General features: G+C 41.2%; 1 protein-coding gene across 1 annotated transcript in view; it reads left to right on the forward strand.

Annotated features, from left to right (window-relative positions):
- The first annotated feature begins 17850 nt into the window (after nucleotides 1-17850).
- Hacd2 (3-hydroxyacyl-CoA dehydratase 2) overlaps nucleotides 17851-26086 on the forward strand; it is a 92892-nt gene continuing 84656 nt past the window's right edge. Inside the window, exons 1-2 of the mRNA XM_005344887.3 lie at nucleotides 17851-18063; nucleotides 21374-21491. Coding sequence (XP_005344944.1) covers nucleotides 17909-18063; nucleotides 21374-21491 — 273 coding nt within the window. The 5' untranslated portion in view covers nucleotides 17851-17908. The remainder of the gene's footprint in view (nucleotides 18064-21373; nucleotides 21492-26086) is intronic.

Raw genomic sequence — 26086 nt, forward strand, 5'->3', positions numbered from 1 at the left:
TGAGCCACCCTGACTAGGGAGGCAGGCAGCCTTCCGACTCCCCACTTTCAAACCTCCCATTTCTCTCCGCATTCTACCTGCCAGTTTTCCTGGCTCTGAAGCTGGCACAAACTGCAGCAATCAGGACATTAATTATATTTCTTACATCCTGAAAGCAGGTCCCCTGCTCATGGGGGACTCTGGCTTCCTTGGGGAAATAAAATCTCCTTTCCTCTAAAAATCCACAGGAAACTAATCTCACCCCCCTTTGCAAGCCTCGGGCAGCTTCAGACATTTGCCTGAGAATCCATGAAGGAAAGAAAGAAAAGATCCTTGCCAATGTGCTTTTTTTCCCCTTACGCCAGGATTCATATTTGTGCCATTAACGAATATGAATAGCCTGCTTGTGCAGTGACTATTTCTGCATCTGGATGTAGAAAGCCCAGTTTGCCGAAATGCTGGTTTTGATTATTTATTGGGCACTCTGAAACTGATTTCAACTGGTGAGCAACTGTAGAACTCGATGCACTTTGGAAGCTCCTTCCAGTCTGAGCTGAATACACCCTCATTCTCGGTGCTCCTCCAAGAGCTCGGCCTGCCTTCTGCCCCCCCATTGCTCCCTTCTCGAATCAGCCCAGCCTTGCCCCACCCCTGAGCTGTACTTAGACCTCATCCGCGCACTCAGACTTGCATCTTTAGGAATTTTTAACTTTCTTTCACTTCGTTGGCACTTAATTTTTTTTTCTTATGAAACTTTTTGGAGGTCATAAACAAAGACCATAAACTGATATCCTAGTATGTTTCCTCTGTGTGTGTGTGTGTGTGTGTGTGTGTAACATTCCAAATATATTTTTTTTTCTTTTCCACTGTTTGGAAAGCACAGCAAGTTAATATTTCAAAGGACTTTTAAGATAAATTGATTCCTTAAAAACCAATTTTGAATTGTGTCTGTGCAATCCTACACAGTGCCGACATTAGAAACTTGATATTTCTCAGTCTTCTTATCTTCCATTGTCCTTTGCCTGCTTTTCGCTGCTAGCTTCAAATTGCCAGTATTTTTCCCTTTTGGCTTCTTAAGCAGTTACAATATCTTTCATTATAGCCACAGTAGTGCCACAGTTTAGCATCATAATAAAGGGGTTTTAATTTGGTTTAGAGCATTCAAAGTGTTCTTCATCACTTTGTGTTTATATTATAATCTTTGTGTGTCTGTTGTGTGTATGTGTGCATGGGTGGCTATACGTGTGTTTATAGGTTGATGCCTTCCTGGGACTGTATCAATGTGCTCTCAGTTTATTATGCCATCGAAATGGTGAACGAGAACGCTACAACTGCAGTTAGCTCACGATTTTTAATAAAGGGTACCACAGTGCATGGTGTTTGTCCTGTCTTTGTAGTCTTCTCTCGGTGCTAATTGCAGAGTCTGTGGGTTCATCTTGTAATTACAGCCAAACACTGTGCTACATAATTATGAAGAATTGGCTTCTAGAGCTGGGGAGATGCCTCAGCCGGTAAAGAGCTTGCAGCCCAAACACAAGGACTGCGTTCAGATCTTCAGCATCGGTTTCAAAGTCAGGCTCAGCAAAGGGCAGGTGTCGCAGAGACAGGCAGATCCCGGGAAGCTGGATGGTTAGCCGGCCTGGCCAATCAGTGAGCTCCAGTTCAATGAGAGACTCTCTTAGAAAACAAACAAAAACAGAACGGAGAGCAGCTGAAGTAGACAACACATGTCAATATCTGGCCAGCACACAAACATGTAAACATGTACACACAAGCAAACACAAGAATTGACTTATAAAGTTGTGCTTGACCTAGGATGAAAATTAATTAAGATAGCTCTCGTCTTTACAAGTGACCTGATTTACACTTTAGTTCAAAGTCTCTCCCAAGGATCAGTTTAGTGACTACCTTAGGAAGGATTTTTATATAGTTTTAGGACTTACCACTGCTGCTTGTTTTAGATTTTAAGAGTATTTCTTACCTGCCTTCTAAGTTCTTTCACGAACTTAGTCTTCACGTTGGAGGTCACAGCCCTGTGAGTTTCTGTTAGTGACCTGTGATAAACTTTCACAAGACACCATTTGGCTCTGCTGACCAAATTTCTTTTTCATTGACCATAAGTAAAGGAGGGGAACTACAAATTAAGTCATCTTGATCCTTCACATTAACTGATGTCTGTTAGGCAGGCATCTTGATCGCCAGTTAGGAGTTATGTTGCTGTAAGGCAGCGATTCTCAACCTTCCTAATGCTGAGACCCTTTCCTCATGCTACTTCATTACTGCAATTTCGCTACTGTTATGAATCACACTGTAAATATCTAATGTGCAGGATATCGGATGAGCAATCCCTGTGCAATGGGTCATTCAACCCCGAAGGGATCACAACCCACAGGTTGAGAGACACTGCTCTGAAGCTTCTCTACAGCCTTGCTCCAGGGCTCTATTAGCAAAAGAGAGCCTCAGATCAGCTTCACCAAACATTATCAAATAATCACACTGTCAGCATGGTGGCACACGCCTTTAATCCCAGCACTCAGGAAGCAGAGGCAAAAAGATCTCTTATGAGTTTGAGGCCAGCCTGATCTACATAGTGAGTTCCAGTCCAGCCAGGGCTACATGTGAGACCTTGTCTCAAAAAACAAACTAATAGTAATCATACAGTCTCTAGAAAGAATCTTGCATGTTCACTAAAGGCTTGTGATACACTGAAATAGGATTTATCTGGTCAGTCGGCCAAGTGGAACTATTTTCAAATTGGACAATCTTCAGAACTCAGATGTCTATAGGAATAGGACACAGGTTCTATTCCTTCTATGAAAGCTGCTATTTACTATAGCTGGTATCTTGTACCTCAGTTTCACCACCTAGTAAATTAAAGTAAGAATAGCTCCTCATTCATAAGTTGATATAAAGAGTAACTGAACTCATGCACAGTCCCTGGGTCTGTGGAAGCCACTACTCTGGCACACAGGTACTGAGTTTATGCAGAAACCTCTCCACCCTGAGGAAACTGATTATAGACCTGTGGAAATATTCATTTTTCAAATGAATATTTGAAAAAGTTATAGGCTATGAAAGATGGGAAGAATTATTTAAATTCTACTCCAAAGAAAGATCTTTGACATTAAAATTCCCAAAGAAGAGTCATCGAAATTACCTTTTGTGCTGGCTAGTTTTGGGTCATCTTGATACAAGCTAGAGTCGTCGGAGAAGAGGGAGTTGCAATTGGGAAAATGGTGAAGGAGGTCCTTCTGTATTTGTATTACTTTTGTTGGTTAATAAAGAAACTGCTTTGGGCCTGGTGATAGGGGAGAACTTAGGTAGGTGGGGAGACAGAACCGAATTCTGGGATGAAGAAAGAGAGTCAGAGAGAGAAAACCGCCATGGAGCTGCCAGAATCAGATGTGCTAAATCTTTCCCAGTAAGCCAAGACCTCGTGGTGATACACAGATTAACAGAAATGGGTTAAATCAAGATGTGAGAGTTAGCCAATAAGAGACCAGAGATAATGGGCCAGGCAGTGTTTAAATGAATACAGTTTCTGTGTGATTATTTCAGGTGTAAGCTAGCCCGGTGGCCAGGACAAATAAAGGGCCCTGCTCTCCCTACAACAAGAAAATGTCCATACGATCCAACTGTAGGCAAACATGTAGAGAATTTTAATTAGTGATTGATGGGGAAGGCTCAGCCCATTGTGGGTGGTGAACCTCTGGGTAGGTAGTTCTGGGTTCTAAAAGAAAGCAGGCTAAGCAAGCCAGTAAGCAGCATTTCTTCATGACTTCTGCTCCTGCCTCTACGTTCCTGTTCTGCTTGAGTTCCTGCCCTCACTGCTTTTGATAATGAACTGTTCTATGGAACTGTGAGTGAAATAAACCCTTTATTCCCCAAGTTGGTTTTGGTCATGTTTTTTCATCATGGCAATCGTAACCCTAACTAAGGCATCTATGCAATTATATAAAAAATAGTTCCTGGGAGTAGTGATGCTACAACTCCTCTACTAAGAAAAGGTTTTCACTTCCTGTCTCAAAGCACTCCTCCCTTCCTTGTTGGAGGATTAGAGCATTCCTGCAGTTAGGAGTCTTCCTTTACCATCAGTAGTCCTTAAACGTTGAAGGATTAGAACATACCTGAACGTAGGTGTCTATCTTTACAATCAGTAGTCCTTACTCATTGAAGGATTAGAACATACCTGAACGTAGGTGTCTATCTTTACAATCAGTACTGTTCACATCTTGACTTCAGTCACATTAACCTTTATCCCAAAAAGTTTCCTGTTTTAATAGATATTTACAAAAGCAAATTCACATTCATTTGCTTCTGTCTGAATATTAACCACAGAACAAACAGGTTACTATACAGAGGAAAAGGCTAAATACATATCTTTTCAAAGCTGTCTAGAAAGCTCAAAATGAGAGACTTCTATTTTCTGGGGCACTGGAAGATGAAGAATTTCAGAAATAGGGAGTCACCAGAGTAGGGAGAAGGCCAAATATGAGCTGTTAATATAAGCAGTTACTCTATAGTCTCCAGAACCTCTGTTGACCTGATCATTAAATAAAGTATTTTTTAAAAGCTATAATCCCTTGGGATATGAAATCCATCAGAAGTTTGGAAGGTAAAAGTAACTTTCTACAGAGAAAGAAGGCATGCCAATGAAAAATGAGTTCATCAAGCATTTGTAGCACAAATAATAAAAACCAAAGACAAACACTGGGGTTCAAGCTGAAGATCAGAATCCACTAGAGAAGTCTTACCTCTACCAAGACTGGGAAACTGCAGACTGAGCGCTGAGCCTCTGTTTCCTCCTGTCTTATATTCCCCTTTGGTGCTGGTATTAAAGTTGTGTGACTCCCTAGTGTTAAGATTAAAGCTGTGAATCACCACCACCTGGATTTCTTTCTGCATTGATGCTGTGTAGCCCACAGTGGCCTTTAACACACAGAGATACTTCCGCCTCTGTCTCCCAAATACTGGAATTTAAAGAAAGGTGTGTGACACCACTGCCTGGCCTCTAGAAGCTTAGTTCCACCCTCTGATCTTCAGGCAAGCTTTATTTATTAAAATGTAAGTAAGATATCCTTATACCCTTTTTGCTCTAAAATAAAGAAGGCTATAACTGATAAAAGGAAAAATACATACAATAATACAATAACTATATATAGTATACACAGGCAATAAATACATCAACAATGTCTAGTCCATTTGCATTTGACAAATTCAAAGAAAATACTCCTTATCTATCCTATCTTGGTGAGTCAAAAGTCTTACACCTAATTTACTTTCTATCATAACTTAATTTCTGTGTATGGTAAACAAGGAAAACTATAAATATTTAGTCTTCAACTCCTTCAGAGATACAAGAAAGAAATAATATTAATTGAGTAAGCAGGAAATGTGAGCAAGTGACTTCCAAAAAATGTGAGTAATGACAGACAGCCACCCAAAGTTCCTCTAAAATGTTGAATCATCCATCTTTGGCATATAGGTTCTAGAATATCTGACAGACTTTTCTATGAAGCAGGGTTTTTGAAGGACTGTCTCACCTTGTCTGGGCAAGGTTTGACAGTCACTCTCTTTTGTGTCCTGTTTGCCCCATTAGGACAGCATACTCTCAGCAACTGGGGCAAGGGCAATTTCTTGCCCAGTGGTTTACTTTTGCCACAAAGAAAGTAAGCTCCATGTGGAGTTTCTTTGATACCCATCATCTTCTCTGAAGTAGATTGGTGCTGCTAGGAGCAGACATGTCTCATTGTCATAAAAAAGAAAAAAAGAACAGATGTTATTAAAACATCTTAACGGTCACATTCTGTAGATCTCTGGAAGTGTTTGGATATGACCTGTCTATCTAAAATATATCTCTGTTTGACCTTGAAAACGTAACTGTGACTACAAGTTCAATTATAATAGGTGCTTAGCTACTAACCTGCATTTCCTTATTATTCTAAACAGTTGGTAATAATAACTTTCAAGGACTAGAAATTTTCATTACATTGTTATATGAGTTGTATGGGTACAATACCTTGAACAAGAATAGAAATGTATGTACAGTATGTTCTAACAAAATTAATCTCAAATTTATATCAATACACAAAATTTGTATTCAAAATAAAAAGTCAAATCCAATATAAAATATTTAAAACTAGTAGTTGCTTTTAAAAAGCATTTTAATAATCTACCTTTTTATCTTATTATAGCTACATATATCCCCCTTTTTTCTTTTCAAAACAAATGGCACCCAATACATTTGGCAAGAATTTCCACATAAAGCCTGAGAAAACTTTGAAAAAACGATTCTAGGCAGCCAAGAACAGAATCAAGCACTGTTTCTTGGTAATCATCTTTACTCTGGCAGATTCTGTTTGCTGGTGGCAACAGAGGCGTGGCTTCTTTAAAAAAGGCTCCTGCTCAGCCTTAGCAGCAAAAACCACAAGGTAGCTCTTATAAGAGGCCCTGCCAGTTGGGAAGTGGTGATGCATGACATTAATCCCAACACTCAGGAGGCAGGGGCAGGCAGATCTCTGTGAATTCGAGGCAAGCCTGGTCTAAAAGAGCTAGTTCCGGGAAAGTTAGGGCTGTTACCCAGAGAAACCCTGTCTTGAAAAAAAAAAGAGGCCCTGCCATCAAACAGTTAAATGATATTTATGAGCACCAGCAGCATGGACCTAGAAACTCTGCAGAGTTGTGAAAATAAACATGGCTCCTGCCAATACTTATGTCATGAAGCTAGACTTTCAGAGCCAGTTGCCAAAGCCACCACTTTATCCTAGCCATGCCGCTTAGCAGATTAAAGCCTCATGTGACCAGAAAAGATAGAGATATACAATAAAGACAGATTCAGCTGGAAAAAAAACCTCTATACTGTTTACAGTGAGTTTAAAAATATATATAGGCTTAGGAAAGAAAAGAAAAATGATAGAGAAAGACCTTTAAAAACAAATAGAGTGAGAAAAAAGACACATAAAGATGGAAAATATACAAAAAGTCCGGATACTGTATGTTATTGTGTTGTCTGAATTTTTTGACTGCTGAGGAAAGAGCAACAGCTGCTAAAAGTCATTTGATTATAAATGCTACTGGATTAATTTAACCTATATATTTTGAAAATGCCTTGACTTCACAATTTAAGTCAAAAGACGTTACTTTGGACAAGAGGTTTTGCTTTTGTTTTCACAAGAAATAGAAGGCTGTAGGTTCATTTTGGGTTAAGAAAAATAAGGTTTGGTCAATGAAACCCCCCCTCCCTGAAAAATCTCCAGTGGGAGAAGATGGCCCAGATGATCCAACATTTCAGAGCACCTCTGTTGCAGTTTCCTCTGAGTTCTACATCCAGAACAGACTCAAGACTGCTGGCTGAGATAACCCAGCCTCACAGAATACTCCATTCAGGAATTGACCATAATCCTAAGTTTTCTTTGGGTCCCCATAAGTTCATCAGTTCTTCCAATCAGCAAGAAGTAGCCTAGAAAACTAAGCCCCACATTCCCAAAAAATGTATCATGGATGTTTGTCTTTGTTTAGACTATTGGTTACAAGTTGTTATAGATAATTGTCAGGAAAAAGCTAAACAAAGGAGATTAGATTCAGAGTTCTTGTTTTGAAAAGAAAAAAAGGGAAATTCTGTGGGACAATGCTCTTGTTCACTGTAAAAAATTGTCACTCATAGTAGTTTAATAAAACACTGATTGGCCAGTAGCCAGGCAGGAAGTATAGGCAGGGCAACCAGACTAGGAGAATTCTAGGAAGAGGAAAGGCAGAGAGTCAGTCACTAGCCAGATCCAGAGGAAGCAAGATGAGAATGCCTTACTGAGAAAAGGTACTAAGCCACATGGCTAAACATAGACAAGAATATGGGTTAAATTGTAAGAGCTAGATAATAATAATCCTTAGGTAATAAGCCAAACAGTTTCTTTGGGACTGAATGGCTGTGGGACCGGGGTGGGACAGAAACTTCCATCTACAAGCGTTTGCATCCCTCGCACCTCTCCCAAGACAGGCAAGTAAATCTGTCCTGATGAGTTCACGGAGGGCTAGAGGCTGGTAGAGTCAGGAACTGTGAAAGGGAGACTCGAGGTAATAGATGGCACAAACCAAAGCCTCCAAAGTCAAAGCCAAAAGTCTGAAGAAGATCAAGGCAGAGGAAGGGACTTCTGGGAGTTAGGCCAGGCATGGTAGTGAACCCAGGTAAACAGCTTGAACACTTCAATAGCACCCATGTCAAGGGCAAGAAAGAGATTAAGCCTAGAATGATGAAAATTGCTTGATGATGTCATTTTAAAGACAGGTTGACTTCATCACTTGGCTGAATCAGCTAGGTGTCCATAACAACAGAAGAATGGCATACTCATGTACCTAGAGCAGAGGCTGCTTGTCTCCATTGGCCATAACTTGCTGTCTTAACCACAATCTTTATTTTCCCTGTAAAATGGGTTAGTAAAGGGTCATACTTCTGTTCCCACTAAGTTACATGTATACCAAAAGTCAATAGGTTTGTTCATAGACTTCTTAATGCCATGTATACATGTCACTGTAGTTACATGATCTGATTATTACATAAAGCAACAACAGCCGTAGTGCTGAGGAGGACGGCAGCTGCTTCTGTAGGTGCTAAACTGAAAATTCTGATCCTTCCTGGCACAAGGAACACCGGTGTTACCTAGCAGACCTCCCAAAACCTTATAAAATAAAAAGCAAAGGAGTGAAAAGCATGTACTTGTATATAGTTTTTATCATATTAGCTATAGCCTTCTTTTTTATTTTAAGCAAATAAGGGGAAATGTAGTGCTATTTCATTTGTATTTTAATAAATAAAGCTTGTCTGAAGGTCAGTACAAAGCAACCATACAGGCCAGGCAGTGGTTGCACAGACCCTTAATCCCAGAAGCCATACTAGTTAGCCATAGAGGCCTGGCGGTGGTGGTGCATGCCTTCAATCTCAGCACTAGAGAGGAATATAAGACTGGATGTGACAGGAACTCACTCTCTTTCAGTCTGAAGAGTTCCTGAAGGTAAGAGCTCTCTAGTGGCTTGGCTGCTTTGCTTTTCTGATCTTCAGGTTGAACCCTAATATCTGTCTCTGGGTTTTTATTATTCATACTACACACAAGACTCTACCTCCCAGAGACCTCACAGCTTTCCCAAACAGCTGGGAATGAAGTATTTAAGCACCTGAGCCCATAGGGAATATCTGATATTTAAACCACGATGTGTGTGTGTGTGTGTGTGTGTGTGTGTGTGTGTGTGTGTGTGCCCATCTGCTGATCACTAGCACTCTGTGTAATGGGACTTGAGACTCAACAGAAGGCACTTAGTTGCTGCTTTTGCCAGTAATAGTTTGTTGTTTCTGACTTTTCTGCCTCTGCTCATCCCATGTATCTGACAGAAAATTGTTTTCATGTTAGGACATATGCCAGCCAGTCTTGGTGTGTCTTAGACCATTTTCTGTTGCTAACTGAGTAATCTGTATAAAAGAAAGGAGTTTATTTGGTTCATGGTTCTGAGAATCTTCTTGAAGGAAGAGGGAGGACAAGTAAGCACCGTGGAAGAAAACTTGGATCTCTTTGAAACCCTTTGCTCTCTGAAAGTGAACCCAATTTATCTGGAAAGTCATTAATCTCTCAACAACCTAATTGGCTCTTAAAGGCCCACTACCAACACTGCTACAGTGACAATCAAACATCTATATGGATTTCAGAGGGGACAAACCAGATTCAAACCATAACAAAGAACTGGCTCACTGGTAGTTTAGGGTGAACCTCAGCGTCAACCCGGTCACCTCGCTTTCTTCCCTCCAAGGTTTTAGAGAAGCTAGCTCTCCAAGTAAATGAGATTCTAAATGGTAGCTGTCTTCATGATTGACCAGGCAGCCCTAAACCCGTCACTGTAGACCCTCTCCTGATAACCAGGTGGGAAGTGAGGCTGAGATCCTTCCCTTGCTTCCTGGATGGATAATAGCTGCCTATCCCACAGCACAGAATTCCTCTCCCTCCTCTTCCTCAGTCACAGGCAAAGAAAACTAGACAGAAGCAACAACAGTGCTCTGCCAAGCAGAAGGAGCAGCCCAAGCTGCCTTTCACTTCAGTGACTGCACAACTTCGTGTTCCAAGCAAAGACAAGGTTCAATGACGCTCCCAGATCTTAAGTAATTATATGGCTCAGTTCTCCTTCCCTTGGGTAGGCAAGAGCCAGATATGCTTATTTTTGATATTCCCTAGGATGCTCGTTTTTCATCAGAGGTGGCTTACCACACTTCCTATTTGGAGCATGTACACATAAGGAGCTTCCTATGCAGCCAAGCAGTCCCTTCCCCAGCTCTTTCGTCTGTAAACTTTGGACATGAGATCTTCCAGTCAGCTGATACTAATTAAGGCCTTGACACTGGAGTAGCACAACCAAATGGCAGTCTAGAATCTTCCCAAGGGTGGCAGGAGAAGCAGTAGGGTGACATCCAAGGTCCAGAGGTGGCTGTGCCATTACCACAATACTTCCTGTGTATTGATTTGGTCCCTATTTATGGCTGCTTCATTTCCCACGGTTCCTGTCCATGTCCAAACCTCATTCTTCAGCTTTTCCATCAACCTTATGAACTAGTCAATGTCCCTTCGATAAAGTCTTTCTCTCTAACCAACCAGAGTTAGGCTCCATTGTTTAGAAACCTGGAAATCTAACTGGTACATTACAACTTCCATGTAGAAACTTACCCTTTGGGGGGAAGGCAAAAAGATGAGGATGAGGGTTCTCTGCTTTGTCCACACTTTTACCACCTCTGTGTAGTATGCAGTCAGGATGATGACCATATGATATGAAACACAGGGTGAGTTGGAGAAGGCTATGTATAGCGTGAGTTCAAGTGTGTCATACCTGGAGGAGGCTAACACTACTGTGGTTTGACTGTCTTCTTCAAACTTCAGGTCGAAATGGTATTGTCATTGTAACAGTGCTTAGAGGTGAGACTTCGGGAACTGGAGAGATGGTTCACTGCTTATGACTCTGTACCGCAGCCAGGCAGTGATGGAATATATCTTTAATCCCAGCACTCAGGAAAGGCAGATGGATCTCTGTGAGTTCAAGGTCAGTCTAGTCTACAGAGTAAGTTCCAGGACAGTCAGTGCTACACAGAGAGACTCTGTCTTGAAAATCAAAAGAAATCAAAACAAAAGACTTGTGTACTCCTTTTGCAGAAGATCAGAGTTCAGTTCCCAACACCTATGTTGGACAGCTCACATTGCCTGTAACTCAAGCTCCAGCAGATCTGATGTCTCTGACATCCATAAAACTTGTATTCTCCTATACATACGTTTAAAGAGACAAGGCATTTAAAAAGTGGTTAGGTCATAAAAGTTCTTAATGAATTGACGGATTAGTTATTGTAAGAATGGATTTTTGTAAGTTGGGTTCCTTCCTCATCCACTTTTTTCTATATCACATGTACTTGTTTAATTGTCTACCATCTTGTGCAGCAAGACATTTCTTATCAGGTGCATCCCCTCAGTCTTGGAATTCCTAGACTCCAGAAGTATAAGCAATATAAACTTCTATTGTTTATAATTTCTTATTTTGTGGTACTGGACATAAAATCCCTCCAGGGCCTTGATCAGTGTGTTATCACTAAACTACATCCCCAGTTCAAGTTGGTATATTGAAAGACTCAAGATTGTGAGACCTGCATTTGGGGAGGGCATTCTTGCTATGTCATACTGTTGCAGAAAGTGGGAGGGCGAGAGTGAGCTCTCAAGAGAGGTGGGAAGGCAGATCCTCTCACTAAGAACACATTCTCTTAGCCCACTCCTGAGGTGTTGGTGTTGAGCCATGAGTCTTCATGGCTCTACCACCTCATCAGACTTCCATCTCACCAGTGTTACATTGGGAATTACATTTCTAGTGCGGGAAAGCTGGGACACATTCAAACCATAGCACATACTTCACAAAAATCATTGTCAGACTTCAACATGGAGATGATATTTAGAACTTTTAGAAGCTGGTATAGAAGAGTAACTTTACCGGCTCAATGATAACATAATTTGAAGACTAGATATCAAGGTTACCAACCAGTAATGAAAAGATTGATACATTTTCAGTAACAACAACAAAGTTTTGTTAGTTGAGAGATAAAACCAAACAAGCAAAAAAAAATCTAGGCACAGAAAATATTTGCCCCATGTAAAATAAAAAATTAGTCTCCAAAAGGTATGAAAATTCCTTCAAGTAAGTAAGAAATACTCGCATTGAAAGCATAAGCAAGGCTTGGGAAAGCTGGGCTGGGGAGTTGGCTCTGTGGGGTGAGTGTGCAAGAAGACCTCGCTCGGTTCAAATCTCCAGCATCCACATGGAAACCAGGGATGCTGCGTGTCCACAGTGGAGATGATTCCCTACAGAGGATTTTTAGATGCTTATGCTAGGAACCGCTTAGGGTCCCTTAAGGGATCCTGGGGGTCTGGCTTCCTCTGGTTACCATGGTCTCTAGGTCTTAGTTCCCCAGTCTCACTGGCATTAACATTTGTCCTCAGACTGACCTTGACCTTTTCTTTCCCTAACTGATAATTATTATAGCATCAGCTTACCATTCTTTATTTCTACAAGCTCTTGCCACATTTTCATCCCCCAGCATTACTTCCAGAAATGGTTTATTTTGTTTTTTATTTTGTTTTTGTTTTTTGTTTTTTTTTGTTTTTTTTTTTAGTTTTTCGAGACAGGGTTTCTCTGTAGCTTTGGCACCTGTCCTGGCATGGTTTAAAAGGAATACCTGTCATTTTTCCAATCTTCTGGTAATAAAATATGGTAGGCATAATAATGCATCCTTCCCAAAAGTGTCCATTTCCATTTTCCCCACACTATGGTGGCCTAATGTAATCATGAAGGTCATTATGAGAGACAGGCTAATGGATTAAAATCAGAGAACAGGAAACAGCTCAGGTAGAGATTGGAGTGAGGTATCCATGACCCAACGAATGCTAGCATTCTTAGAAGCTGCAAGAAATGGATTCTCTCCTGGAACCTCCAGGAGGAACTACCCTTGCCGATACTTTAGTTTTGTTCCTTATTAATAATTTTTTTACTTCTGACCTCCTTAAGGGAGTAAGTCATGCTGTTTAACCTACTAAGTGTGTAGTAATCTGTTACAAAGGTAATAGAAAGTAGCATGCGTGTGAAGTACACTGTTCTTTTGGGATAACACTTCCAGAACTATTTAAATTTACAATACTTTGTTATCATGCCTTACTTCAAATTTAAATCCCTAGCCTAGCACTCAAGATGCCACTCTTTACTTAAAATCATTTCTGTCATCTCACCCTGGTTAGCTTTCTGTAGACACACCACTTACCCTTGAGCTCTTCTGACTGCCTTTTTATAACACTTCATCACCCTCTTCATCACTGTGGTCAGTACCTTGTCTGAAAGCTTTTCATGGCTTATTTTTCTTCACAGTAAAAACTGCTTTGTAGTCTTCAAATTATTTAATTAGATCTCCCAAATGTGCTAATATTCTGTCTCTCACATAGTGCCAGACATAGTCTTCAAGGCGTAGCCCTTTCCCTGCTGAACTTGTATGTTATGTTGGCCCGGTCCTCCTCACTATCATCCCAGTCCTCCTTTGGAAGAAGGAACATTTACTCTATGCCATTTTATGCTGGAAGTATGTGACTTTTAAATCATATCTTATGAGACTTATAGTCAAGTGTCCCAAAGAGACTGGGATTTTGGACAATGTGTTAAGACTTTGAGACTCTTACAGATAGATTAAATGAAATTTGTACCGTGATGTGGGACACAGCTATGAACCTATGAGCATCAGCAGCACATTGCTATGGTTTTAGTTTGAAATGTCCCCCATAAGTTTATATTTTGAGTCCTTGTCCCCCACATAGGTTTAATGTTTTGGGGGAGTCGTAGAGCCACTAGGAGGATGGCCTAGTAGCTAAAGAGGGTTTCTAGAGGTGGGTCTTTGAAGGTCACGGCCCTGCCTCTAGTTCCAGGCCCACACTGCTTCCTGGTCGTTTGTAAGATGAGGATAGTGCTCCCATTTGCATGAAACCTGCCATATCTTCCCACCATTGTAAACTAAAGTCTTCTGAAACTGGGAGCCAAAATAAATCTTTCCTTATATAGTTTTGTTAGGCATTTTGTCAGCACAGCATAAAGATAGCTAGTACAACCATGTCTGTTTGCTTTTTTTTCTATTAACAGTATCTATACACATAGAAGAGAGGGTGGTTACCACAACATGCAGTACTGCATCATTTTTAGTAATCCAGGCAAAAACCACAAACACTATCTAAGCATCTATAAGTCATTTTCACAGTAGGGCTATGATCATAGTTCTAAAATCACCAAGGTCAAACCAAACTATATCATTTTGACAGGTTGGTGTGTTGGGCAACAAAAAGAAACATAGAACTCAAATGAGCTCCCACCGACAAAATGCACCACTGTTTATGTCTTCTAAATCTTGTAGTGTAGTGGGAGGCTGAATCCACACAAGTAAGTGTGAAATTGCTTTGGTATTTATCATGAGAAATATGTAGACACCACAGCTGGGAGATCAATTCACTCTAGAAATTCAAAGAAATGAATTTGAGAATGTGATTGAAGAATTTAATTATGAAGACAGGGACAAATGCTGTTCTAGGCAGATGGAACAGCATGAGAGAAGTCATCTTTGCAAAAAGAAAGCTTGCTCACCAGAGGAGCTAAGATAAAGTTGCTGTGGTAGGCAGAACAGGGTGTGAGTGAGACTTGAACAGGCATGCAATAAAACTGTTTTTGCTAAAAAGGTCTAGCTCTCCCCATGGGGCAGGATGAAATCCCAGCATGTCTACCTTCACTTCTTCCTCTGTCTCCTTTACTTTGGATCATTTTGCTCATGGGCAGATTAATCAAAGAGTGTCTACCTAAAACATGCTGTGGTGGTTTGAATAAGAATGCTTCCCCTACCCATATGTTTGTCACCAAGATGTGACATCAGTTAAAAAGATGGGAAGGATTAAAAGGTATGGCCTTGTTGGAGGAAGTGTGTCACTGGGGGTGAGCTTTAAAGTTTCAAAAGCCCGGAGTCTCTCTCTCTCAGCCCACGGACCGGGATATAGCATTCAGCTACTGCTGCGGTGCCATGTAAGTAAGCCCCCTGTTAAACGCTTTCTTCCATTAGAGTTGTCTTGGTCATGGCGTCTCTTCACAATAGGACAGTGACTAAGGCACATGCCAATACCCTTTAAAACTAAAGGCACAGCAAGAATGGTAACTGAGTTAGTTTACTGTCAGCTTTTCACATTATCATGTTCCAGAAATCCTCAAAGTACCCGAAGGCCTCCCGTCATTGTCCTAATACTGTAGTCACTGTGGATCCAGCAACAGCAGAGCCTTGCCGACAGATCATCCTACCATGAGAGTATCCTCAGCCGAGAACAACAGGAACCAGCTTATCTTCTCAAAAGATGAGACTTCTTCCAGCTACTTTACCATAGCTGAGATAATGATCAGCTTAATCCCACATTGGCCAAGACTGCTTACCCATGAATGCTTCTTGCCCCATGTTCCAGTTCTTCTTCTGTTTATACCTAAGGCTTGTGTCAGTGCTCCAAAGGGAACTTGGAATCACTGCACCCATTGATCTCTGTTTCCCAATGGAGTCACATTGATTAAATCTCCTTTCTCTGCTCTTCATAGTTACTCATTGCCATCATGTGTGCACTGGGATGAGTGGGTGAGAATAGAACATTGGCACTTGGATCCAGGACTTTTTGCCTAAGGCTCCAGTAACAAGACCAAAGGGGCAGGTAGACAATAAACGGACTGTTCAGATTACTGAAGGTCACATTGAATTTTTTACATGGTATCTTAACTGCCATTAAAAATCATTTAAGTGTCACGAAAGAATAGGACGAAAGAAGTAGTAGACATGAACAAATTTGTACTTAGAAAAGATCACCGATATTTTTGCAGAACTGAAGGGATTGGATATAAACGACTACAAGAAGATATGCTGAGTTTTAAGTTGATTTTCAATTTTATGCATTTGTGCTTTCTACTTCCCCATTAGGTATACTATATTGGATAGAGAATCAATTAAATAAATGAGGGAAACTTTTAGGTGAATGATTGCTTTGCAGAACAGTTCATCCTTCGTGAAAACGGGGGAAAGGTTTTTGCTGCACTTTTGATCTGCCTACTTGTTTTTTGTTGTTGTTTTATTTATTTTGGGAGTGTTTTGCCTGCATGTATGTATATGTACCGGGTATGTGCCTGGTGCTTTCAAAGGTCAGATGAGGGCAATGGATCCTTTGAAACTAGAGTTAGAGATGGTTGTGAACCACCCCGTGTATACTGAAAACCAAGCCTGCTCCCTCCTCCCCGACTTGTTCTTTACAGAAGTCAGGAAAAATAAGGTCATACAATGTCTTTACAATCTTGGAGAGCAGTAAAGGATGAGAATTCAACAGTTTCTCAGTTTCTACCTCTCAATTTTGGGAGCCTTGTGATTTTAAATCCTATAATCATCCTGATGCTCTCAAATCTCTCTCTCTCTCTAGCCTTCAAGTTTTCCTTAACCTCAGAGTTGAAATTTAATTATCCAAAATCTGCACTTGGTTTTTTAAAAAGGATTTCAAACTGAACATAAAAGTCCTGACTTCTGCCTTAAAAGTCACTTCATTCTTTACAACTTACTCTTCCAAGTTGTCCCAATGTCTCTTTTGCCTTCCATTAGAATCTAATGTTCTATCTAGACATTTTACAAACTCTAAAATATTCTGAGAATTGAGCATTTGTTTCTTCAATTATCATAAACTATCCTAAATCACCATCATCATGTAATAATTTTCTAATTTATACTACTTTTACCAACTAACGCATATTTATTTATATCTGGTTCCTTCTGTGTAATCTCTGGGAGACTGAAGACTTTTGTCTCTTTCCGTTAGTGTGATAAGCTCCAATACAACGTTGTAGATGCTCCATAAATATGTCATGGAATCAATGCATATTTTATTACATTAAATAGTAACTTATTTAAGGAGATGCTTGGTTACTGAATACTGATAGCAAGGCACTTTAATGAAGAAACACCTAGAAAAAAGGAGTGGGGTCAGCAGACAAAAGCAGCTTCCATAAATTGTTTCTGTTTTAACTCAGTAGGAGAGTTTTCCATCAAGCTAAGACCCTGTGGGTATAAACAACTCTTTACACCACACATGGTTCCCAACTAAACCTTAATTCTCCTTCACAAGAATCAGGCCAATGAATGGAGACTCTTGGCGAGTTCGGAGTCTCCACTGTACAGTTCAGGTTAATTAAAAATCAAAAGACAGGGAAGACACTACTGAAGGCTGGCTCCCTAACTTGGCTACAGTTTGAAGAAAAAGATGCATGCAGCAAAAATACTGGCTCCTTCTGCTCTTTTGACAGGGCGGGAAGCCTAACTGACGTCAATCGCCCTAAACTAAAATGACGAGCTACTTGGGCAATTGTGTACAGGGGTGAAGACATGGCACCTGGGAGAGGCTAAGAGAAACACAGACCAGGGTGTATCATTTGGATCCAGCAGGAAAAAATGGTTATAAGATAGAGAATGGCCTGAGACAAATCATCCATCTGTGCGTAGGGCCAGGCCTGACATGTGAGCCCCAGGTTCATATGAACCTAATCAAACATGGCAACATAGCACTGGACGCCAACACGGGCAGTGTGCCGGAAGTGGGGAGGGAATGACCCCCACCCAAGGTGGCGGCGGTTATAGAGACGAGCAGACAGGCGGGAGTGTCTGGAGCGTTTATTTGCCCTCATCCAAGATGGCGGCCCCCGTGGGCTCTGTCCCGGCTCCGCCCCGCGCCGCGGCCCCGCCTCCTCCCGTTTCTCCCTCCGCCCCCTCGCAGCACCCGGTAGGGGCTGAGGTGCACGCGCGCCGGCGAGCGAGCAGAGCGGGCTGCGGGCGCTTGACATGGCGGCAGTGGCGGCGACTGCGGCGACCAAGGGGAATGGGGGCGGCAGTGGCCGAGCCGGAGGCGGCGAAGGCAGCGGCCTGCGGAAGAAGAAGGGCCCCGGGCCCGTGGCCACGGCGTACCTGGTCATCTACAATGTGGTGATGACGGCCGGGTGAGGCTGGGGCGAGCGCGGGGAGGCGGGGAGCGAGCTCTGCGGCCGGGCGCCGTGCGGTCCGCGCGCGCGGCTAGGAGTGGGAACCCGCCCCCGGGGCCACCGCGGTGCTTGCTCTGTGCGGGCTCGGTGGAGCGCGGGGAAGGCTGGCCCGGGGCTGCCCGGCCGGGGCCTCGCCGGGGCGGCCACAGGTGCGGCTCGGGGCGGAGAGAAGCGGAGCGGAGGCCAGCCTTGTCGGTCGGCCGGTCACGAGCCGCGGCGTGGAAGCGGCGCTAGCCGCGGCTATCATTCATTTCAGCGGTCGTTTTCAAAATCCCGGCAGAGCTTTGCATCTCGGAGGGAGTGGGAACGCGTTCAAAGTTTCTGACCAGCCACCCAAGTCGGAGCTGTCCGATGGGCGGATTTAGACTTTCTAGGGAGGACTGGGCCAAGTTGAGGTTGGGAATGAATCGACCCTTGAAAGGACTTTCCCCTCTTTCTGTCTTCCCCTTAATAATAGCAGGGTTTTACTTCTAGTTCTCACACAACTTGTCGTGCAACTCCGAATCTGCTGCTACCTCTGGGCCTCTGTTTTTTTCAGTGAGGGGGAACTGGCTAGGTAAATCCAGTTTCGCAATCCGCTGGCTTTGGTGAGGTGGATCCCTATATGATTTGTTAGGCAATTTCTAAGTTGTAAAGCACATTTTTCTTACTTTCCCTTATTTCTTTCTCCTTTCCTTTCCACTTGTTTTTTAAGACTAGAACTCATTATGTAGTCTTGCCTGGTCTGGAACTTGTGATCCTCCTGCCTCAGTCTTCTGACTGCTGGATTAGGGACCTGTGCCACCCCTCTTGACTCCCTAGCATGCCTTCATTTGTTTGTTTAGTGGTCCTGGGATTGAACCTAGGGTCTGCTTGCATGCACTCTGCCTGAGCTATATCCCTAGGACTGTAGCCATTTTCCCCAACAATTTCTTCTTTTTTTTTCCTTTTTGGTTTTTCGAGACCGAGTTTCTCTGTAGCTTTGAAGCCTGTCTTGGAACTAGCTCTTGTAGACCAGGGTGGCCCTGAATTCACAGAGATTTGCCTGCCTCTGCCTCCCGACTGCTGGGATTAAAAGGCATGCTCCATCTCCGGCTAATTTTTAGATAAAACTTTCAAATATAGAGAAGAGAATTATGGACTGTAATATTGAAAGTTCAGCTTTAACTGTTTTATAGAGTAGGAGATAGGTTGGCAGGATTCAAATTTTAAAATATACATACATCAGTGCTGTTCCACCCAGATCACCTTACTGTTAAATCAGCTAATTTTGTAGCTCCTTCAGATGTTGTTATTAACACATGCTACTGTACACTTACACAAATGTTATAGATTTATAGTTAGTATGTTGCCTTTGAATGAAGAAATAGGCTGGGAGGGTGGTAGGCTTATTGCTAGATTAGAAATGGGGGTGTTAAAACATAGGCTCAGGCTGGGCACCGTCTATCACTGAGTTCAAGGCCAGCCAGGGCTACACAGAGAAACCCTGTCTCAGAAAAAAAAAAAGGAAAAAAAGAAACATAGACTTTAAGAAGTTGTAACTTGCATAAGATTGTACAAGTTCTCAGAATCCCTGAATCTAAACTCAGGTTAGTGAAAAACTACTGCAGATCCAAGTTGTCTTTCACATAAATTTCCCCAGATCAATTAGAGTGATTTTTTTTTTTTAGGAGACTATTCAGGGATCTGTGTATGCTTGTGTGTAAAGTTCCTGTACTAGCAAAGGTGTTAGTAGAAGCATTGCATTGCTTCTCTGAGGAAGAAGGAACGTCTTTTTCTGGGTGATGAGCTTGAGATAAGAGTGAGGAGTGAGATCTTAAACCAGGAAGAGAAGTTGGGATTTTGAGAGGGAAGTTATGCCTAATACTGATAACAAACCTGAGCATGAATTTATAATAGGCGTCTGGCCAGTTCTACCCATAAGGAATTCATTTCTTCTATTCTAAACCTTTATTTAATGTCCTTCTGTGATAGTTTGTAGGTATAGAGTGTGTCAATTTAGTTAAATTTGACTGTTCTCTCTGATATGTGCCTTAATGACCGAGTTACTTTTGCTTCATTATGGAATTTAACAAGGAATACCAGGGCCTGATGTTTATTTTTGAGAAGGAGAGTTGAGCAGAACGATAATGTTCACAGCTGCATGCATGTTCCTGTGCTTTCTTGTTTCATGTTATTCTAATCAATAAGCCTATTGATCTCTCTTCTCATTTGGTTTTGGGAAATTTAAAACTATTCTTTTTCAAAGGCAACTTTTATTTATATTTCATTGATAATTTAGATAAGAAAGATTATATATGGGCATGTCACACTGAGACTCTTGTGAAAATAGTTTGAAATATTTTCCAGTCTTAATATTATTATTAAAGATACTTTAACAGCACAAAACGATTAAAATCCAACCCTTTGTTCCCCTTTAGACTTTGTGGGATCTGATTTAACTGCACAAAGACCATCTTAGCTTATTCCGTTTATATTGACCTTGTTCTCAGCAGACACATTTACCGAAGAGTCAAGTTCCTGATGAGTGAGGTGCCACCATGTAATTTTATTCTAACAGTGTGCGGTAGGTGGTGTAACACTTATTTGTGCTACAACTTGGCCTTTGTGAGTTATAGTCAGTGCGCGCATCACTTTTATACCACACTTGAAACTTGAAATAATTCACTTGCAAGGAAGGAAGTTTTGTTTGGGCGCACAGTTGTGGAGGGTCCATCCCACAACTGAAGGATCTCCTTTTGTTGGTCAATTGATAAATCAGGAACAAAACTGTTCACCTCGTGACCATGCCACAAAAGGGTCGGGATCTCACAGTCCTCTTTCAGGGCATGTCCCTAGTGACATAAAGACTTCTCACTAGGTCTCATGTCTTGAAGGTTGACCTCCACCCAAGAGTATTACTCTGGGGACTGTGCCCTTCACATAGACCAGTGGCTCTCAGCCTTCCTGATGCTGGGACCCTTTAATACAATTCCTCATGTTGTGGTGACCCCCAGCCATAAAATTATTTTTATTTCTAATTCAAACTGTAATTTTGCTATCGTTACGAATCGTAATGGATACCTGTGTTTTCCATTGGTTTTAGGTGATCCCTGCGAATGGGTTATTTGACCCCCAAAGGAGTCTTGATCCACAGGTTGAGAACCACTATTAGAGTCAAACCATAACATTTGATAAATCTAGAATCCCTTTTTTTTAATCTGTGCTTTGTGCTTTTACTATATCTTTATATTATCTTCCACCTTACTCTTTGTTCTCTTTCCTAATTGCGCTCTCTCTTTTTTCCTAGATGGCTGGTGATAGCAGTTGGGTTTGTGAGAGCATACCTGGCTAAGGGCAGCTACCACAGTCTTTATTACTCAATAGAAAAGCCTTTGAAATTCTTCCAGACAGGAGCCTTACTGGAGGTACGTTTGAGATTTTTGTCGCTAATTTCAAATGCTATAAAGTGGAAAACATACTGTTATTATGATAAAATATATTGAAATTGCCTTGTCTTTTTTGGATTTTGCAAACAAAATTTAGAAATTTTGTTTTATGAAAGCAGCGCCTCAACAGTCTTTGAAATTCTAAAAAAAAAATTAAAATTCCACTTAATGTATTGCTTGGAATATATTTTTTATCCAGCTTTTATAGGAAATCAAGTAACATAAGCTTATGCTAAGATTTTGAGAAATTCTAGGAATGTCCTTGTGAAGTGTTGACAAACTCATACTTTCAGGGCCCGTATAACAGGGATTGTTATAGCAGGAATGGTGAGTGCTGGCGGATGTATTAATGATAGATGGGAGACACAGCAGAACCTGTGCAAAGGTGTCTAAATTTAAAATAATTAACTAAGGCTTTGAAGGACAGACAGTAGAGATTCTCAGTGAAGCTGGTGGTGCTGTGCTTATCTTGATCCTCTTTGCTGAATCAGTGTAGTTTGGGTTATAAGTATAATTGGATTTTTGAGTTAGATCTGACAGAAAAAAAATCCAACTCAAAGAATTTTAAGAATAAAGGAATCTTTTGGTCTGAAGCTGATAGATGTACAAACTTTTGGGCTGGAGGGATGGCCCAGCAATTAAGAGTCCTGACTGCTCTCCCAGAAGACCTGAGTTCGATCCCCAGCCCCCACATGGTGGATCACATCTCTGTAACTCTAGTTTCAGGTAATCTTGATGCCCTCTTTTGACCCCGAAGGGCATCAGTAATACATGTGGAAAAACACTCATAAAAATAAGTTAGTAAAATAATGTTTTAAAAAGATAAAATGTTAACTTATAAGATGAAGGGAAGCAGATCGGGACTGAGAACCAGTGATTTGACATTAGAACTCTGTTTCTCTTAGGCTCTGCTAAGACATCCTTTATGTGGTGGAAAGGGCTTAGTTTTTCTGAGTGGCTGTTTCAGATACAGTTCTAGGAAGGATTCTGTTTGGCCCTATTTATACCAACTTGATCAGCAGGCTTAGAGTGTGTGCCTGTTCTTCTGGCCAATGGATTATAGATTTTGGTAGTGGAAAGAGGGGCTGAGGTTAAATAGGGTCATACAAATCAAAAGCTACATAGTTACTGTAGTGAAAACCTTTGGTAGTATAGAAGACATGCTCAGTTTTATTTCCCGCATTCTCCAGGGCAAACCCAGCATGACATTTAAAACACAAACTAGGGAAAGATGTTTTAAGGTCTCCGGTTCTCACACTAACTTTTAAAAGCAGAAGGTCATAGCTTTTGCTACTGCTTTAAAGTAAGCACTCTCGACTTTGCACCTGCAGGGATGCTGTGGTGACTTGAGCATCCCCTGAGCACCTGTTCCAGCTGGGCTGTGGATTCGTCTTTTATCCCTTGTTCACCTTTTTGATTTGGAAAAGAGTTAAGCTAAAGCTGATTTCTAGTTTTTTCCTGCCCAAACAGTTTGAGTCCAAGAAAACCAACAGATTCTTATAGTAGGCTTTCTTAGACTGCCTGTCCCCAAATCATGACATGGAGATTTATTATTAATTAGGAATGCTCGGTCTTAGCTTAGGCTTGTTTGTAGCTATTTTTTTCTTTTAAATTAGCCATTTCTGTTCATCTATGTGCTGCCCCGAGGCTCATTTACCTTATCTGTTTACATACTGTCCATCCTGCTTTTCTGCATTTCTCTGTGGCTGGCCCCTGGCTGGCTGGCTGCCAGCCCCCGCCTGCCCCCTCCTTTGCTTAGCTATTGGCTATTCAGTTTTTTTTTTTAACCAATCAGGTGCCTTAGGCAGGCAAGGTGAAATAGCAACACACCTTTACATAATTAAATAAATGCAGCATAAACAAATATGACCCATCTTTACATAGGTAAACAGTTGTTGTGCAGCACAGATGCAGCACATCTTTGTATAGTTAAGCTAATCTTCTGTTCCACAGCAGACTCTGGTGTGAGTCATTTTAAGCCTGGAGCAGGGCTTTCCTGAAATGGGGAAGAGATAAGTAGTACTTATCGTAGTCTCTCGTCACCTTGTCACACAGTTCCCTCAGTTACAGAGAAGCACATCTGAGATCAGGGCCATCAGAAACAGCTTCAGTGCTTGACATAGGAGGGGTTACTCGGGATTAAACACATCAGTGATTTTAAGGGAATTTCCTTGAAGATTTTGTAATGTACAAATATAATTTTAAAAATGTAAATATGTCTTAGGGAAGGTAAGTAAATTAAATAGTGCATTACAGAATTCACTCCAGAGCCAAGTCTTAAGACTTTGAAGGATGGTTGGCCTGTTCATCTCTGTTGAATTTTTAATAGGAATTTAAGAAATTAATTTAATTTTTTTTTTTTGCTTTGTTTTTGTCAATCTCCACTAAAACCTTATTACATGACAAGTCCTGGATTTGGTTTTAGGAAAAGATTGTGCCCTAAAATGGAAAATTCTTTCGAGCTATCCACCTCTCAGAAAGGAAGAGATAGTAAAAAGAACTGTGTGTGATGAAGCGGTGACTTCTAAAAACAAACAGGTGACCATCACAGAGGTCCATAGTGGCTGTGGAGAGCGCCCACACAAACACACTTATGTGCCATGCTTAGGAAGGGCTTTATCACATACACAGCAAACTAGTATACTCGCTAGGTGTGTGCAGCTTGGTTAATTACACTGTATCCCATTAACAGGATGAGAAAAATAATCTAGATAAGTTAGCTACTCATTTACTTGTGTGCTGACAGATGTTCTTCAGCGGGGCCTTTGGGAATTTTGACTTAAAAGAAAATAGAAGTTAGTTGTTCCTAAGAAATTTCAATTCTTCTTAGGAATATATAAAAGACTTAGAGGCATTTACTAAGCAAGCCCAAATGGTCATGCAATGATGTGGTATGAAAACAAAACTCAAAATAATCTAATTTCTGAAGAGATTTATTTGTTTATTTTTGCACAATGGATACATTGAACTGGTGGTACACGATATTGGTCTTTATTTGTGTGTGGAGTTGGGGTACTCGGGGTTGAACCCATGACCTTGCACACACATACCAGGCTAATTTAACACTGGGCTATGCTGCCAACCCAGTGGTGAGGAATTTTAGTAAGATTGATAGAAACCTACTTATCCAAGAACATTCTAGTATTTTTTTAATGGATAAATTTCCAAATTATTCTACAGGTATTAATTTAAGTGTTTGGTTAATGAATACTGTGAAAATTGAACCCTTACTAAAAAAGGAAGTAACTTAAGGCCTGGGGAGGGGCTTTGTGGCAGTATACTCACCTAGCATGCACAAGGCCTGGGAGTCCTCTACAGGAAAAAACAATAGGAACCTACAGTCTTATTGGGTAGGTAATTGTAGGAAGCCTGTTCGCTGGAGATCATAGGAACCTCCTCACTTAGTCATCAAGAGGAACTTATTAGAAGTATTTTATAAAGTCCAAGGCAGGAATGTAGCTGGGCCGTAGGAACGGCCAGAGTCGCTCAGGTGTTAATGCACCATCGCTTGCGTCTGCTATTCTCTGAGTGGTGTCCAAACCATTCCCTGCCTGCAGTCTAGTTTTCTGTTTCTGTGTACCGGGTGACGGTAACAGTTAGTCGCCTAATGTAGCTCTTCCAACCAAGGTGAGACCAGCTGGCTAGAAGCAGAGTCTTGGTCTGTGTTTGTAGTGAGGAGCTAAGATGCAGTTGAATCGGTTGTGCATCCTGGACTGTCGCCTCTGTAGACAGGGATTGCGGCTGTAGTGATTCCCCAGAAAGACGAGGAAAGGGGCCGTCTTTAGAGTGAGATTCCAGATAAAGGCGGGAAGTATTTTACTAAACTTTTCACAAGACCCTCAGCAAAATGAAAATATCTGTATTTTATTATGTATAATATGTGATAATATATATTATTACATGTAATAGTTAATATCTTATTTACCTATGAGTTTTGCTTTAGGATTTAAGTGAGGATGTTTCCCCATATTTTCCAGGCTGGTCTCCGCATTGTGGGTTTAAGCAATCCTCTGTTGTAGCCTTCCAAAGCACTGGATGTACAAACACACACCACCGTATCTGGCTATAATGTGATTTATAAGTTGACCAGTGTAAAATGTTAATAATCAGTAATATAGGCCCAAAGATCAGTACACAAATATATGTTGTACCTTGGGTCAAATCTTGAATAATTCTGTGCTAATTAATATGAGCAGCACCAACATACTTTTTAAAATGTTACTCATAGATAACAAAATGTGATGTGTATTTACCAGAAACACGAATTGTTGGTGGCATGTCCACCCTGGCTGAACCATGAAAACACACTGTGTAAAAAGAAGGCAGACACAAAAGGTCAGCAGATAATGTGACTCCTTTGCATAAATGTTCAGGGCACCAGTCTGTAGAGGCAGAGGATTGATGGTTAATGGGTAGAGGGTTTCCTTTTAAAGGGATAAAAATGTTCTAGTGTCAGTAATGACACTGACTTACAACTTTGTGCCTGTACTGAACAAGATCACTGAATCATACACTTCTTTTTTTTTTTTTTGGTTTTCGAGACAGGGTTTCTCTGTGGTTTTGGAACCTGTCCT

The sequence above is a fragment of the Microtus ochrogaster genome, chromosome 2, assembly GCF_000317375.1.
Source record: "Microtus ochrogaster isolate Prairie Vole_2 chromosome 2, MicOch1.0, whole genome shotgun sequence".
NCBI lineage: Eukaryota > Metazoa > Chordata > Mammalia > Rodentia > Cricetidae > Microtus > Microtus ochrogaster.